We start from the raw sequence: 12,900 nt of genomic DNA, 5'->3' as shown, positions 1-12,900 counted from the left end.
GCTGCAGTCTCCCGGCACACCAGAAGGTGAGAGGCTCCCCCATCCCCGGCAGTCTGGGTGCCCCTCATGCTCCCTGGGTTCGTGGCCCTGGAGCTACTGGGGTCCGCCGGAGAACAGGCTCGCGTCCCCCCCCCTGCCCCGGGGGCGGCCCCTTCGCTTTCTCTTCTCGGGCCTCGCTTCCCCTCCCTGGGCAGCTCACTTTGCTCCGGGGAACTGCAGTTCTCTCCCCGCTCCCGTGGTTCTCACACCCGTGCCACCACCCTGCCCCAAGTCCCTGTACCGTCATCGGGTGCCACCTCCTTCACTACTGGTCCTTTTCCTTTCTACCTCTCTTGGTCCCCTGGCATAGCTTCTCCTTTTCTCAGTCGGCCCCATCCCAGCATCCCAGTATTGGTTTGCTTGGTCGTCTTACCAGCAGGATGGAGGCAGTCCTGACCTGCTGGGGATTTGCAGACCGGCTCTCCGTTGTGTCTGCCCACACACACACACCCCGTCCCAGCCTGTGCTGAGGATTTGTCTCTGCCCGATGTATGTGGTTCCTGCTGTCAGGGTTGTAACGCTGCCCTATTCCTCACAGGTCGCCTTGCCAGCTCTGTCCCCCACGATGCAGATGGGCACCATTGCGCGATGGGAAAAGAAGGAGGGCGATAAGATCGGTGAAGGGGAGCTCATAGCAGAGGTATCCTGGGGGTACTGTCTGTGCTGCATTTCTAATGAGCTTCATGTGCATCCTGGGTTCTGTCCCTGATTGTCTTCACTTGAACACAAATCTTGGGTTCAAGATCACAGATCCCAACAGCATCTGTTGGGAACAAGTCGCTAACAGCCTTTCAAAGCTGGCTGCTGCTTTTCCTCTTTCTGAGCAGGAGCAGCACTTAACCTGTTTGAGAGCATACTTGTGTGGAGCTGGTGCCACAGGGTGATTTCTCTAGAACTGTGGTGTGTGGTGACCCTACACTATCAGACTGGAAGGCTCTGAGCTCACTGGTCTTCTCTGTTGCCATAATGATATCCTTTTCTCTCTCAAAGGTGGAGACCGACAAAGCAACAGTTGGCTTTGAGAGCCTGGAGGAATGCTACTTGGCCAAGATCCTGGTGCCAGAGGGAACAAGAGATGTTCCTATTGGGGCCATAATATGTATCACAGTAGAAAAGTATGTATTTTGCTAACCCTTGAGTTGAATTTTCTCTCTTGGGGCTTCTTGGGTGTCTTGTGTTAAAGGCTTAGAGACAGTCATCTGACTGGTTTTGTGGTTCTGTGTTTTCTTCTAGGCCTGAATATGTTGATGCCTTTAAAAATTACACTCTAGATTCTGCAGCGTCTGCCCCCCCTGCAGCCTCAGTGCCTCCCCCTCAAGCTGCAGCTCCCTCGCCACCAACTCCACTTTCTCCTCAGGCTCCTGGCAGCTCTTACCCTCCTCATATGCAGGTAAGAGAGCATTGCTGATGATTTAAGGCTTGTTGTACTCTTTTTCTGTCTTTGGCATTGCTAGCTGTAGGGCATTTTGTCATAAATACTATCGGGAGTGGGAAGTTATTAGCTGTAATTGCAGGAGTGTGTGCCACTTGAATTGTTGTGTGCTGAAAGCAGGTGTTTGGGAAGGTCCCAGAAAGCTTTTTTCAGAAAATTATTTTAGCATCCCAGCTGCTAGTAGAGGAGAGACTTGTGTCTCCAGGATTGTTATGCAGTCTAGAAAAACATGCTACATTTGCATTATTTGGACAGTTCTGATATAAAAAGACATTGCGTGAAGTGTGAGTAAGCTCTGAAGGCCCTGCTTACATCTCAGAGCAGAACTCAAGTCTGTGATACTCTGATGAACACACCAGATGTGAGTATGAGTTGTATTTGTGGATAATATTTTTACCTTGCTTAGATATTGAAGTGTACATCCCCTGTTGTTGTATTTGAGCACTTTGTAGTGGGGTATTTCTGTGACATTCCTTTGAAAATGAAAACTTGAAACATTAAACCTCATGCCACAAGTGATACATAGGGGAACTGACTTGTCTGAGACGTTATGCAAAATCAGTAATTGAACAAAGAATGAATTAAAGGATTCTTAAACTGACTTGTGGTTTAGCTACTAAATTTGCTTACTTCCGCTGCTTGCCTCATCTGTCCAGTTTTGCTCTGAAGCTTGTACTCACACATGCTGTATTTGTTGCACAAATACAGGCAAAAAGCCTGTATAGCTTTTAAAGGGGCCAAACCTGTTTGTCACAGATAAAGTGACTTGCTTGAGTCTTCCTTTTAGCCTTGCAGATAGCACTCCCAATGTGATGGCGGTAATAATTATTTTGATATGTAGATTTCTTGCTCTTTGTTTTTGTTTGCTTTCTTGCTTAGGCCTTGGCAAAAGAAGCCAAACTAGTAATATGGGACAGCACTGTGCTTTGCTGTAATGGAGCCAGATCTAGGAGTGCATTAAAGGCTGGCTGCTTCTTTAGGTTGACGTCATTTAGTCAGGAGTTAAAACTGTGTTCCTGTTTCTTTTGGATTACCAGAATCTGATTCTTTTGTATTCCCTGGCTTCACAGGTCACTCTCCCTGCCCTGTCACCTACCATGACAATGGGCACAGTACAGAGATGGGAGAAGAAGGTTGGGGAGAAACTGAATGAGGGAGACTTACTGGCAGAAATTGAGACAGATAAAGCCACAATAGGTGAGTCAACTCCAAAGCCAAGAGTGGATGAGGTGCCCTTAAAAGAGGAGGATCCAGAGTAGCCTCTGTGCCAACTGTTCTCGCAGCTGTTCAGGACGTGAAGCTGTGGGGCAACTGAACCAAATTTTGTTAACTTCTCATTCCATTGGACATTGGAGCTCCTAAAACCACTTCTATTTCAATAAATCATTCCTTCTTAGTAAAGTACAGTGCATGAAGATGTTTCCTTACTAGTTGCACTGCAAAGAATTCTCTTGCCTACTAAGTACAAGACAGGGCTTTAGCTACCAAAGTCTTTAGAAGCAGCATTTAGAGGAACTCTTCAGCTTCATCAGGCACCAAACCAGTTTTCTTTCTTTCCCTTACAGGCTTTGAAGTGCAGGAGGAAGGCTACTTGGCAAAAATCTTGGTGCCTGAAGGAACAAGAGATGTGCCATTAGGAACAGCTCTCTGCATCATTGTGGAGAAAGAGTCTGATATTATAGCCTTTGCTGACTACCAAGACACTGCAGTAACTGACATGAAGGCACAAGCTCCTCCTCCTCCTCCTCCACTAGTAAGGAACATTCTTAGCATGTGAGAGGAGTTACGGGGGCCATTGAGAAGTCTGATCTGAACTGTTCTGCTGGTTTGACAGTGTGAAGCCCAGGCTCCGACAATAATGTTTATGATTCTGTGAATGCAAGGCTAGCACTTGTGTTGGTGATAGGTGACCTAAGAAGCCATCGCTAGTTTGCCCTCCAAAACTTGGAGCAGATTCATTATGATCTCTTCCCCAGTCTGTTGCTTCTGCCAGTTCTAATGCCTCACCCTTGAAAGCTGGGAGCATAAGTTATTTATTTCACTTTTTTTTGGTGTATAGTTCAGCAGCTTAGTTGGCCTGCTTCCCAGGAGGGAAGTTTCTGATTTAATTTCTGGCTCTGAGAAACTTCTCTGAATCTGAAAACTCTTTCAGATTAGTGATTATTTTTGCTGTTCTCTTGACTGGTAATTAGATTGTTCTGTTCTCTTAGTGTACCTTCAAAGCTTTTGCTGAATGATCCTGAAGCTAGTGGCTTTAATTGTTCTGTTAAGGTGGTGGCAACTCCTGCTGCTGCTCCTCCTCCCCAGCCTGCTGTTCCTTCCACTCCAGCAGTCCACACAGCTGGGCCACCTCCCCGGAAAGGAAGGATCCTGGTTAGTCCCCTGGCAAAGAAAATGGCAGCAGAAAAAGGAATTGACCTTGCCCAAGTGAAAGGTAGGTTGCCCTTCCACTTCCTTACTCTCACTATCAAGTGTCTGTCCCTTTTAGGTACATACTTGCCTGTTTTTTCTTTCCTCCCTGTCAGGAGCATCCTGACTGTGCAGGAGGTTGTGTTAAGTGACTGCTCTCTGTTGAATAAAACTGGTACCTTTAGAAGTAATGCCTTGTTGCAAGTAACTGAAATCCTCTTACATTTTTCTTTGATGCTTTTAGGTACTGGACCAGATGGTAGAATCACAAAGAAAGACGTGGAGTCATTTGTGCCACCAAAGGTTGCTCCGGTGAGTAGGCTTGAGACCTGGAGGAATGGATGTTTTATTATAGTGATGGAAATGCTCTGTAGACATGCAATTACTATATGCAACTGTTATTGCTGGTTTGGTTGAGTTGTAACGCTGTGTGGGCTGTGGTGACTGTTAGGTTGTAAAGCTCAACCTGTCAGAAACATGGACAAAGTTTTCTTCCTTTATTTGTCCCTTTGGCATTTCACTGAGGAAAAAAAAGTAGTGTGCTCCCAACCCTTCGTTTGGTTGCTACATTGTTATGGATTGAGGTAAGCCTGGTCCCAACTGATCTAACATTGCTGGAAAGAGGCAGTTAGAATGAAAGCCAGACTTATGAACCAACAGCCTGCTGTCATTGTTGCCACAAATCTGTTCTTGTATCATTGCTTTGCTTTTATATGAGACGATGGAAGCGTTGCTTTGTGTACTGCTGATAGGGATGTGGCCGAGTGCAGTCTGAGAGTGCCCTCTAGCATACCTCTCTGCTGTATGTAAACCAGCCATCTAGCAGGGCTTGCTATTCTGAAGATTCATAGCAGTGTATATCAGTGTTGCATTTCTAAATCATTCAATAATCGAATACAGGACTTACAGAGAACCTAGTGCGTACTGGAGAGGTGAGGCTAAGGGAGTAGAAACATCTGCTTCTCTTAAGTAAGAGGCAACTTAGCCTCAGCACTTGTCCCACATACTGAATTACTCTGTACAATTGATACTTTGATAGTACTATGAATTATGCTGTCTTTCTCTGACTGCAGGCTCCAGCAGTAGAGGCAGTTCCTGCAGCTGCTGCAGTTGCAGCAGCACCAGTGGGGACCTTCACCGATATCCCTATCAGCAACATTCGGAGGGTAAGATTTTATTCCTTTCTGAGATCATTATTTGCTGTCATGAATTTTCCAAATTGATTTATTTTCATTGCTTCTATTGTATACCTGCAGGTCATTGCTCAGCGGTTGATGCAGTCTAAACAAACAATACCTCACTACTACCTTTCTGTTGATATAAATATGGGAGAAGTACTGGTGCTAAGGAAAGAACTCAATCAGGTAAAGCATTTGGGCATGGTGAGAGTGTGTGTGTGTGGAAAGCTGTGTTCTCACAGGTTTGCCCACCCTGCTTTTTGGTGATAGGCCATTTTGGCTTGGAAGAAACAGTCTTTTTGGTGCCCTTTCTACCTGTTGTGGACCGGCTCTGGACTGTCTGTGACAGAAGGAGCCTTTTTACCCAGCTGCTGTGCAGTGATTTCTGAGTTCCCCCAAGATGGCCGCTTTGTACTCTGCTTGGTATTGTTCAATTCTTCCAGCTGGAAAGTAGGGCAAAAGGGTAAAAAAGGTTTTTAGGAGTAAAAATCTTAGAAAATGGAAGTGAAATAATAATTCTAAGTCAAGTTTGGGGAAAACCAGACATTAAAAAAGATTGTACCTTCTTAAATTACGAAGGAGATGTATTCACCTCCTAAATTATCTTGGCACTTCAAATACTAACGTTTAGAAGTAGTGTGATTGTTTTCTTGCTTTTTTTTATAAACAAGGCTGCATGGCATCAGATAGTGTGCAAAGAGACAAACTGACACCTCAAATCTCTTTATTTACAGGAGGTCTCGGATAACATTAAGCTTTCTGTTAATGACTTCATAATTAAAGCTGCTGCTCTGGCATGCTTGAAGGTGCCTGAGGCAAATTCTTCATGGATGGACACAGTTATTAGGCAGTAAGTTTATGGTACGGTCGAAGCCAGAAACTTTCTTTGTTCAGTAGAGAGTTCATGGCAAAATAGCAGACCTTCCGCTGGGATTTTGAGGAGGGAGGGGAACAGGTATAATGCAAAGGGTTGAGGGGCTTTTGTTAAAGTGCTAAGAACCTTGTGTCTAAGGATAGTGTGCAAGGTGAAAGAATTGTTACAAAATTAATACTAATTTAGAGTTGTCTGAACAGTTTTGAAATTGTTTTTGTTATCTTGCTAGAGTAACTGGCGTCTCCTTTGTGTCTTGCAGAAACCATGTAGTGGATGTTAGCGTTGCAGTCAGTACTCCTGCAGGGCTTATAACCCCTATTGTGTTTAATGCACATATAAAGGGCCTGGCTTCCATTAGTAAGGATGTTGTTTCTTTGGCAACTAAAGCCCGAGAAGGTAAACTTCAGCCTCATGAATTCCAGGTGAGAAATGCAGATTGCTGTTAAACATTGCTGCCCTTGACTTCTGTTCAGAAGCCCTGTTCAGAACGAGCAAAGCCTATTTTGTGATGTTTCAGCCATGTTCATTAATATTCCACATGAAACAGCTTTTGTGAATTTGACTGTGAATGTGTTTTTCTTGTAGGGCGGTACTTTCACAATTTCCAATTTAGGAATGTATGGGATTAAAAATTTCTCTGCCATAATCAATCCACCTCAAGCCTGTATCCTTGCAGTTGGTTCCTCAGAGAAAAGGCTAGTGCCAGCTGATAATGAGAAAGGGTAAGTATTCATCTGATTCTGCATATGCTGAGCTTCTGAATTCTAACTTTGAAGTAATGGCTACTTTTCTAACACTTCCATTAGATTATAATTTTTAAAAAAATTGCTGACGTACTGCTTTCAGTACCTTCTGAAAAAGTACAGTGAGTTCTTGTATAAAAGGGTCACACAGGCATTAAAAAGAAGTGCAGTGACTGATGAATGATCTGCTGTACATTTATTCTTGCAATTTATTTGCGAGTTAAGGAAAGGCTGTTTCTTTCTTTGAGGGATAGGGTTAAGCTGTGGAAAAGAGTTTGGGATCCACAACAGTTTAGGTGCTTGTTCCTCTTTAACAACTTGCTTAAATTTGCATTTAAGGAAAAGCTAAGGGATGGAATCTAATTCAGGTATCCTGTATATAATAACGCCTTGCTTTGAGCTTGAACTAGCCTAGACTCAGGAGAACATTTAGGATTGTTTAAACTTGTTAACAGTCCTATGTATCTATCACTGACACATGGGGAAACTGGAGGTTACTGGGTAAAATGGCTCTTTTTCTTTGATCATGTGGGGCTGTTCTTGTGATACAATGAAAGATGAGCTTCCTGTCCTAAAGGGAACATATAAATATGTTAATTGTAGAAAAGGAATTAATATGGTCTGCTCTCCAGTGTAATCTTTTTTAGAAGTCCGCAGAGAGTAACATCTGTTACCAAACACCAACTGCTATTGCTGATTCTCTGATAAAAGCTTTTTTGCTTTCTTAGTAGCACTGACTTGCAGAGGATTGTGTTAACCCTTTTTTCCCTTCTTTTTTTCTTTCAGATTTGATGTTGCCAGTGTGATGTCTGTTACACTTAGCTGTGACCATCGTGTTGTAGACGGAGCAGTTGGAGCACAGTGGCTTGCTGAATTCAAGAATTTCCTTGAAAAACCAGTAACCATGCTGCTATAATTTAACCATGCAAGCAAAATTTTCCTGGGTCACACTGTTTTGTTTTAAACAAGGTATTTAGACTTTAGTGTTCAGACTTATTAAAAGAGTTCCTTTTTTATTTTAAATATGTATTATATTATCTGGTAATGTTATTACCAGTCTGTACAGAAAAAGTTTGCAGAAGCTTTTCAGAGCAATATGACAGCTATACTGTATTTTTATACAGTTAGTTAAATTGCAAACTCTTCCAAAACGGAGTTAAGCATCCCAGATTTAAAAATGATCCAGGCAGTATGCATACTGCCATCTGCTTCTAAACTAGGGTGAACAGGGGGGTGCATACCAAGCAATTTCATGACCTGTTCTGAGAAATTTGAATTATAAACATCTCTTCACAGGAGTTCAGATGAGATGATAACTGAAACACATGAGTTAGTAGAAGGTGAATTCCCTTATTATCCTGTTCTCCGGCTGGGGTGGGCGAGTATAACAGATACACTAAGAGACTGAAGCGCCTGGGAATAGTTTCTCAAAGGCCATGTGCTAGCATTCCAGATCTCTCTTGGAATTTGGCACTGGTCTGGACGTCTCAGCTATGTGATCCCGTTTGAGCACTTTAAAGTAAGGTGAAAGAGCACTGATATCTGTGGGGTCACGGCTCTCAGATACCACAGGGAATGTGCCGTCTTCTCATGGACTTTCACTTACATGTGCTATTCCTCTTGCTAAGTTAGTATCAGACTATGATGCCATGGAAGTAACTGTTTTGCAGAATGTTCAAGAGAATATGTGTGTTGGAACCCAATATAGGCAAATCACACATGCTAATAATCCCCTCAGTGGATATTAATCATGTGATGACTTGAATGTTTGGAATTTCTTTTTTTCAGGCATTCTAACATAGGAAGCTCTGAGTTAGACACTGGTACTGCGGTTCTTCCCTGAATTGTCTATGTTGTCCCAGACTCACTAAGCTGCAGAATGTGCTATCCATGTATATATTGTACGTAAAATGCTTCAATAGTTCGTTGGACTTGTGTCCAGTTACCCCAGTCGTTGTATCCTGGAAGGGGTGCAATGCTGAACATTCTTAAATTCCACTTTCCACGTGGAAATGTTAATGTAAAAAGGACGACTGTGTAGTAATTACAAGACCAGGAGTAATTACAAGGTGACCAGGAGAATTAAATAGGGGGGGGAGAAGTTTAAAAAAAAAAAAAAAGAAAGAAAAAGTTAAAGCTTATCTGTTATTCTGTATATTGCATTAAGTACTGTCTCCTGTAAAGTTCTACAAAATTCACTAAAGATATTGAAAGAAAATACTGTGGAAATGAAATATTTTTGTGGGGACTATTTAATGTCTGGTTGCTGTGATACCTGGTTTTCATGCCTGGCTTAAGCAAAAAAGTGCATTAAGGTTTTAGTTTGTCTTTGATGATCTAAAATATCTTGGTTCCAGACTTGCTCTAGTGAACCTACATTCTATTAAATGTTTGGAATTGACAACTACTAAAACACGTTCCAGTGCTTTTCTATTCAGTTGTGTGTGGCTTCCCGTACTGCTATGGCACAATCAGAGCTGTTTAGCCTTTCAGTCTGATAGTGAAACTCACCCTATTAACCTTAAATTGTAATCACAAATGTTCCAAAATAATACATGCTGTATTACTATCACATAGCAGTGAACTTTAATCTTCCTCACTTCCTTGCTGCAATGTTCAGCAGAACCTCAAATTCCGGCTACAGACACCTTTCACTTTCTTCCGGCAGTAAGAACACTAAATAGTGTTCCTATGGAAACGCTGTCTGAATGACTGTCAGACTCTGGAACGCTTGGAACTCAAAAAATCCTATCCAGCCTGTGTGGTTGGAGTGCTGATAGTGACTTCTGGTACTGCTTGCATCCTGCAACAGGCCAGCTCAGCTCATGCAGTGATTGAACTGACAACTATAGCCACTGAACAGTATTTCAATGCAGCCTTCTAAGTTGCTTTGAAACAAAGGAGGAGGAAAGCCAGGAGTTACTGCTCTTTTGTATGCCTGCATTTTGAAGTTGCCACTCAAAATCAATTTCTTTCCATTTCTGGTCTGATGAGTACTGGTACAGAAACATGGTTGTAGTTGTAGTGCAAATGTGTCATAGAAGCTGTAAGAATGACATACTACCAAACCAATCATGAAATGAAGATCACTTAAACTTTTTTTTGTTCCTTTCCCAATTAATTCTAGTAATGCTTAATACTTGAAGTTGTTTTGTGTTGCTCTGTATTAGTTTGTATTTTGTGTATTAGTGTAAACCAATGCAGATAGTTTTCCTAGTTGAAATGCTCCAAGATTGGTTTTGGTTGCTAGCTTCACACTAAGTGTTCCTGAGCTTTTAATCTCTGTATGCTGTTTTGAATAGTACAGAATAGGTCTGTTGCTTTATGGTCTCATTCAGAGCTTACCAAACCGGTAAGTGAGGTCAAGCATATTCAGTGACTGAAAAGACTACAAAGCCTATTCCAGTTAAGATCAGCAGGGATTGCCCTAAAGAGAACAGCAAGAGCATACTGGGTCACTTGTAGGACTGTGTATGACAAACCTCTGCTGGTTGTTCCAGCATTACATACATGTGAGAGCTGCTCTAACCACGTGAATCCAGTAATCAATTTATTTAGCAAAAAGACTTCACAGCTGTTACTGCTTTACCTTAAGGCAAAACGAATGATGTAGTGAAGCATGTGTGCATTGATGGTTTTCACTACAGCTGTTAACATCCTCAAGTACTCCTTGAATATTTACAGTCTTTACTTACTTTTTTCCCTAAGTTTAGTGGTGCTAGTATTCCTCCACACTTCATTTTCTACATGCATCTCCTAAAGGCATTTGAGGTATTCACACCTGAAGATTAGAAGGTCAAAAAAAACCCCAAAACCCCAACCATCTAAAAGTTGGGTTTCTCATTTGAGTTTTTGTTCTGTTCTGTCATCCTGTGAACGTGAACTGGACAGAATGCAATCTTTAAGGATCTGGCTTGGCAACTGGCACTGTGATGAACAATACCCGTTTTCCTTTGTGAAATACTGCTGTAGTTGTTTCTTCGTCCACCAATTCTGGCAGATCCAGTTGTAATCTGTATTTTTCAGGGACTTCAATGATTATGTCATCCTAAACCAAGAAAATTAAAATGCTTGATTAACTATTTGACAACAAATTAGCAGTGAGCATTTCTAGGAATTGGATACTAGACAGAAAACACAAGGTTATTCTTTCTGCTCTCTTACCTTTGAAATTCTCAGATCACACTCAGAAACAGAGCTAACCTTGGGCAATTCAATTTTGAGTTCAACTTGGAGTGGTTTCTTGTTTGCATCCTTCACGGTGGTAATTTCATAGACAGGGGTACTTATCTTCTCTGACAGTTCAGTACTGGTAATTTCCTCTATCAGAGGCACTTTAGACTGTGTCACACTTTCTTCCCTCAGCAGCACAGGAGCATTGCTGCAGGCCTCAGCTTCCAGAGTGTGTAGCAGGTGATCAAGTGTCAGTTCTTTCAAGAAAAACAAGTTTTTCACACGTATCACTCAGTTACTAACAACTGTAATATATGCCACTTGACAAATGTATCATGCAAGTTTTAACTGTAATTAATTGTAATTAGCAATTTTGACAGCTCGACTGTGACTGGCAGTTTCTCCTTCACCCATGACTTGGTTTTATTGCCAATGGGTTAGAAGTTGTTGTTTTCAGACTACTAGGTACAGCAGCAACCCCTTTTACTCGGGTTAGAGCAAAAGAAACTGAGTACCTCAAAGGATCAAACCCTAGCAGAGTTCTCATGTCTCGTGGATACAGGGAAAAGGGAATTTGCTGTTCCAGTGTCACTACAGTTTCTTAATTGTAAACCAGCAGAGATGAATGCAGATTGGTCAGCAGGGTTAAACTGATATCTAGTATAAATACTACTGCCTTAGTCTGAATTCTTAAAAAGAAGCATTTGGTTTATGCTTATGGCAAGAATTGGGGTTAGAGAGATGAGGCTTGAGTAAATTTATTGGAGAATCTGATAGGTCCTCAGAGAAAAGTGACAGATCTCTACATACCCTTCTTTGAGTTCTGACTGAGATGTGGAGTTGGCATTTGCCTTCCTTTCAGACGTTGCTGCATCATTTCCAGGCTTCCTTTCAATTTGAATGATTCAGTGGTGTACGAATAAGAAAGAATAAGGTTGCATCGTTCCTCAACAAATTTAAATGTCAAATGGATTAAGTGTTCCATTTTTTCTGGGTTTTCTTCTCCCCTCTGAAGAACATCTGGGTTGTATGCAATATCTATAATCCTGTAAGTGTCTGTAAGAATAAGTTATGTGTCAGAATTGTTGCTATCGAACCGTGTGCTGGTCTTCATAATCAGTTGATTTAAAAGCAAAGGAAATGGATTTGTAGCTTCTGGGCAGAGCTAATTCTAGCAACCTGGGCTAGAGATGACACCTCTCTGTGTGCTGACCCTGCAGTCTGTGTGTTTGAGGAGAAGCATGGGAACATCATAGAATGTTTTGGGCTGGAAGGGACCCCTAGAGGTCATCTAGTCCAACCCCCCTGCAGTGAGCAGGGACACCGCTAACTAGATCAGGTTGCTCAGAGCCCTGTCCAACCTGGCCTGGAATGCTTCCAGGGATGGGGCCTCCACCACCTCTCTGGGCAACCTGTTCCAGTGTTTCACCACCCTCATTGTAAAGAATTTCTTCCTTATATCTAGTCTAAACCTACCCTGGTTTAGTTTAAAGCCATTACCCCTTGTCCTGTCACAAAAAAAGAATCCATTGTCTTGGCCTGCTTGCGCGTGAGGAGCGGGGCGGCTGCGGGCAGATGCGCACCAAACATGATCCAAGTCAATATGAGTGTATGTCGTCAAAGAGATTCCTAGTGCCTAACTACTCTTCAGGATTTTGATGCATGCTGGTTTTGTGTTTCTTCTTTTTTTTTTTTTTTTTTTTTCCAAAAGGAAGGACTCAGTTCGAGTCCTTGTTGAGATACACCTATTGCCTCCTTGCCTCACCCGCCCCCACCCCGAGCTAAGAGCGGGCCAGGGCACAGCACCACCCTCAGCTGCAGCGAGGATCTGTGTGCGATTGCCACGCAATGCACTACAGGGAGAAATGCATTCGGGGCGAGGCACTACTCTCTCGGGACATACCTCCTTCGCCAGATACTTCTTCTAGCGGCCCCGCGCTGACAGGTGTGGGGTCAGTGGGGGCCTTGGGCGCCGGGACCCTCTTCCAGCTGCAGACGTTGATGAAGAGCGGAGCCCCGACACCGCCCTGCAAGAGACCGAGCCGCGGCTGA

At 42.8% G+C, this 12,900-nt stretch overlaps 2 protein-coding genes across 4 annotated transcripts in view; one reads left to right on the top strand and one right to left on the bottom strand.

The window, feature by feature from the left end:
• The first annotated feature begins 6 nt into the window (after positions 1-6).
• DLAT (dihydrolipoamide S-acetyltransferase) lies at positions 7-8,789 on the top strand. 3 transcript variants are annotated; one of them, XR_004841953.1, is made up of 15 exons: positions 7-26; positions 578-679; positions 1,030-1,154; positions 1,273-1,429; positions 2,542-2,668; positions 3,037-3,224; positions 3,743-3,905; positions 4,125-4,192; positions 4,954-5,046; positions 5,137-5,244; positions 5,793-5,908; positions 6,192-6,354; positions 6,518-6,654; positions 7,462-7,644; positions 8,464-8,789. XR_004841953.1 is itself a non-coding variant. In XM_035893915.1 (14 exons), the coding sequence occupies exons 2-14, from the start codon at positions 605-607 to the stop codon at positions 7,589-7,591; spliced, it is 1,650 nt and encodes a 549-aa protein (XP_035749808.1). In that variant the 5' UTR covers positions 7-26; positions 578-604; the 3' UTR covers positions 7,592-8,789. The 3 variants fall into 3 exon arrangements, 1 of the variants encoding a protein (XP_035749808.1); XR_004841952.1 differs by having other exon boundaries at positions 7,972-8,789; XM_035893915.1 differs by having other exon boundaries at positions 7,462-8,789.
• A 141-nt stretch (positions 8,790-8,930) lies between these two features.
• Positions 8,931-12,900, bottom strand: part of PIH1D2 (PIH1 domain containing 2) — a 5,342-nt gene continuing 1,372 nt past the window's right edge. Inside the window, exons 2-5 of the mRNA XM_009638438.2 lie at positions 12,752-12,896; positions 11,659-11,904; positions 10,840-11,105; positions 8,931-10,723 (exon numbers count right to left, since the gene is read on the bottom strand). Coding sequence (XP_009636733.1) covers positions 10,577-10,723; positions 10,840-11,105; positions 11,659-11,904; positions 12,752-12,896 — 804 coding nt within the window. The 3' untranslated portion in view covers positions 8,931-10,576. The remainder of the gene's footprint in view (positions 10,724-10,839; positions 11,106-11,658; positions 11,905-12,751; positions 12,897-12,900) is intronic.

The sequence above is a fragment of the Egretta garzetta genome, unplaced genomic scaffold (assembly GCF_000687185.1).
Source record: "Egretta garzetta isolate BGI_Z169 unplaced genomic scaffold, ASM68718v1 scaffold365, whole genome shotgun sequence".
Classification (NCBI taxonomy): Eukaryota; Metazoa; Chordata; class Aves; order Pelecaniformes; family Ardeidae; genus Egretta; species Egretta garzetta.
Note: the sequence above shows the minus strand (reverse complement) of the source record. Positions and strands in the feature narration are given on the sequence as shown.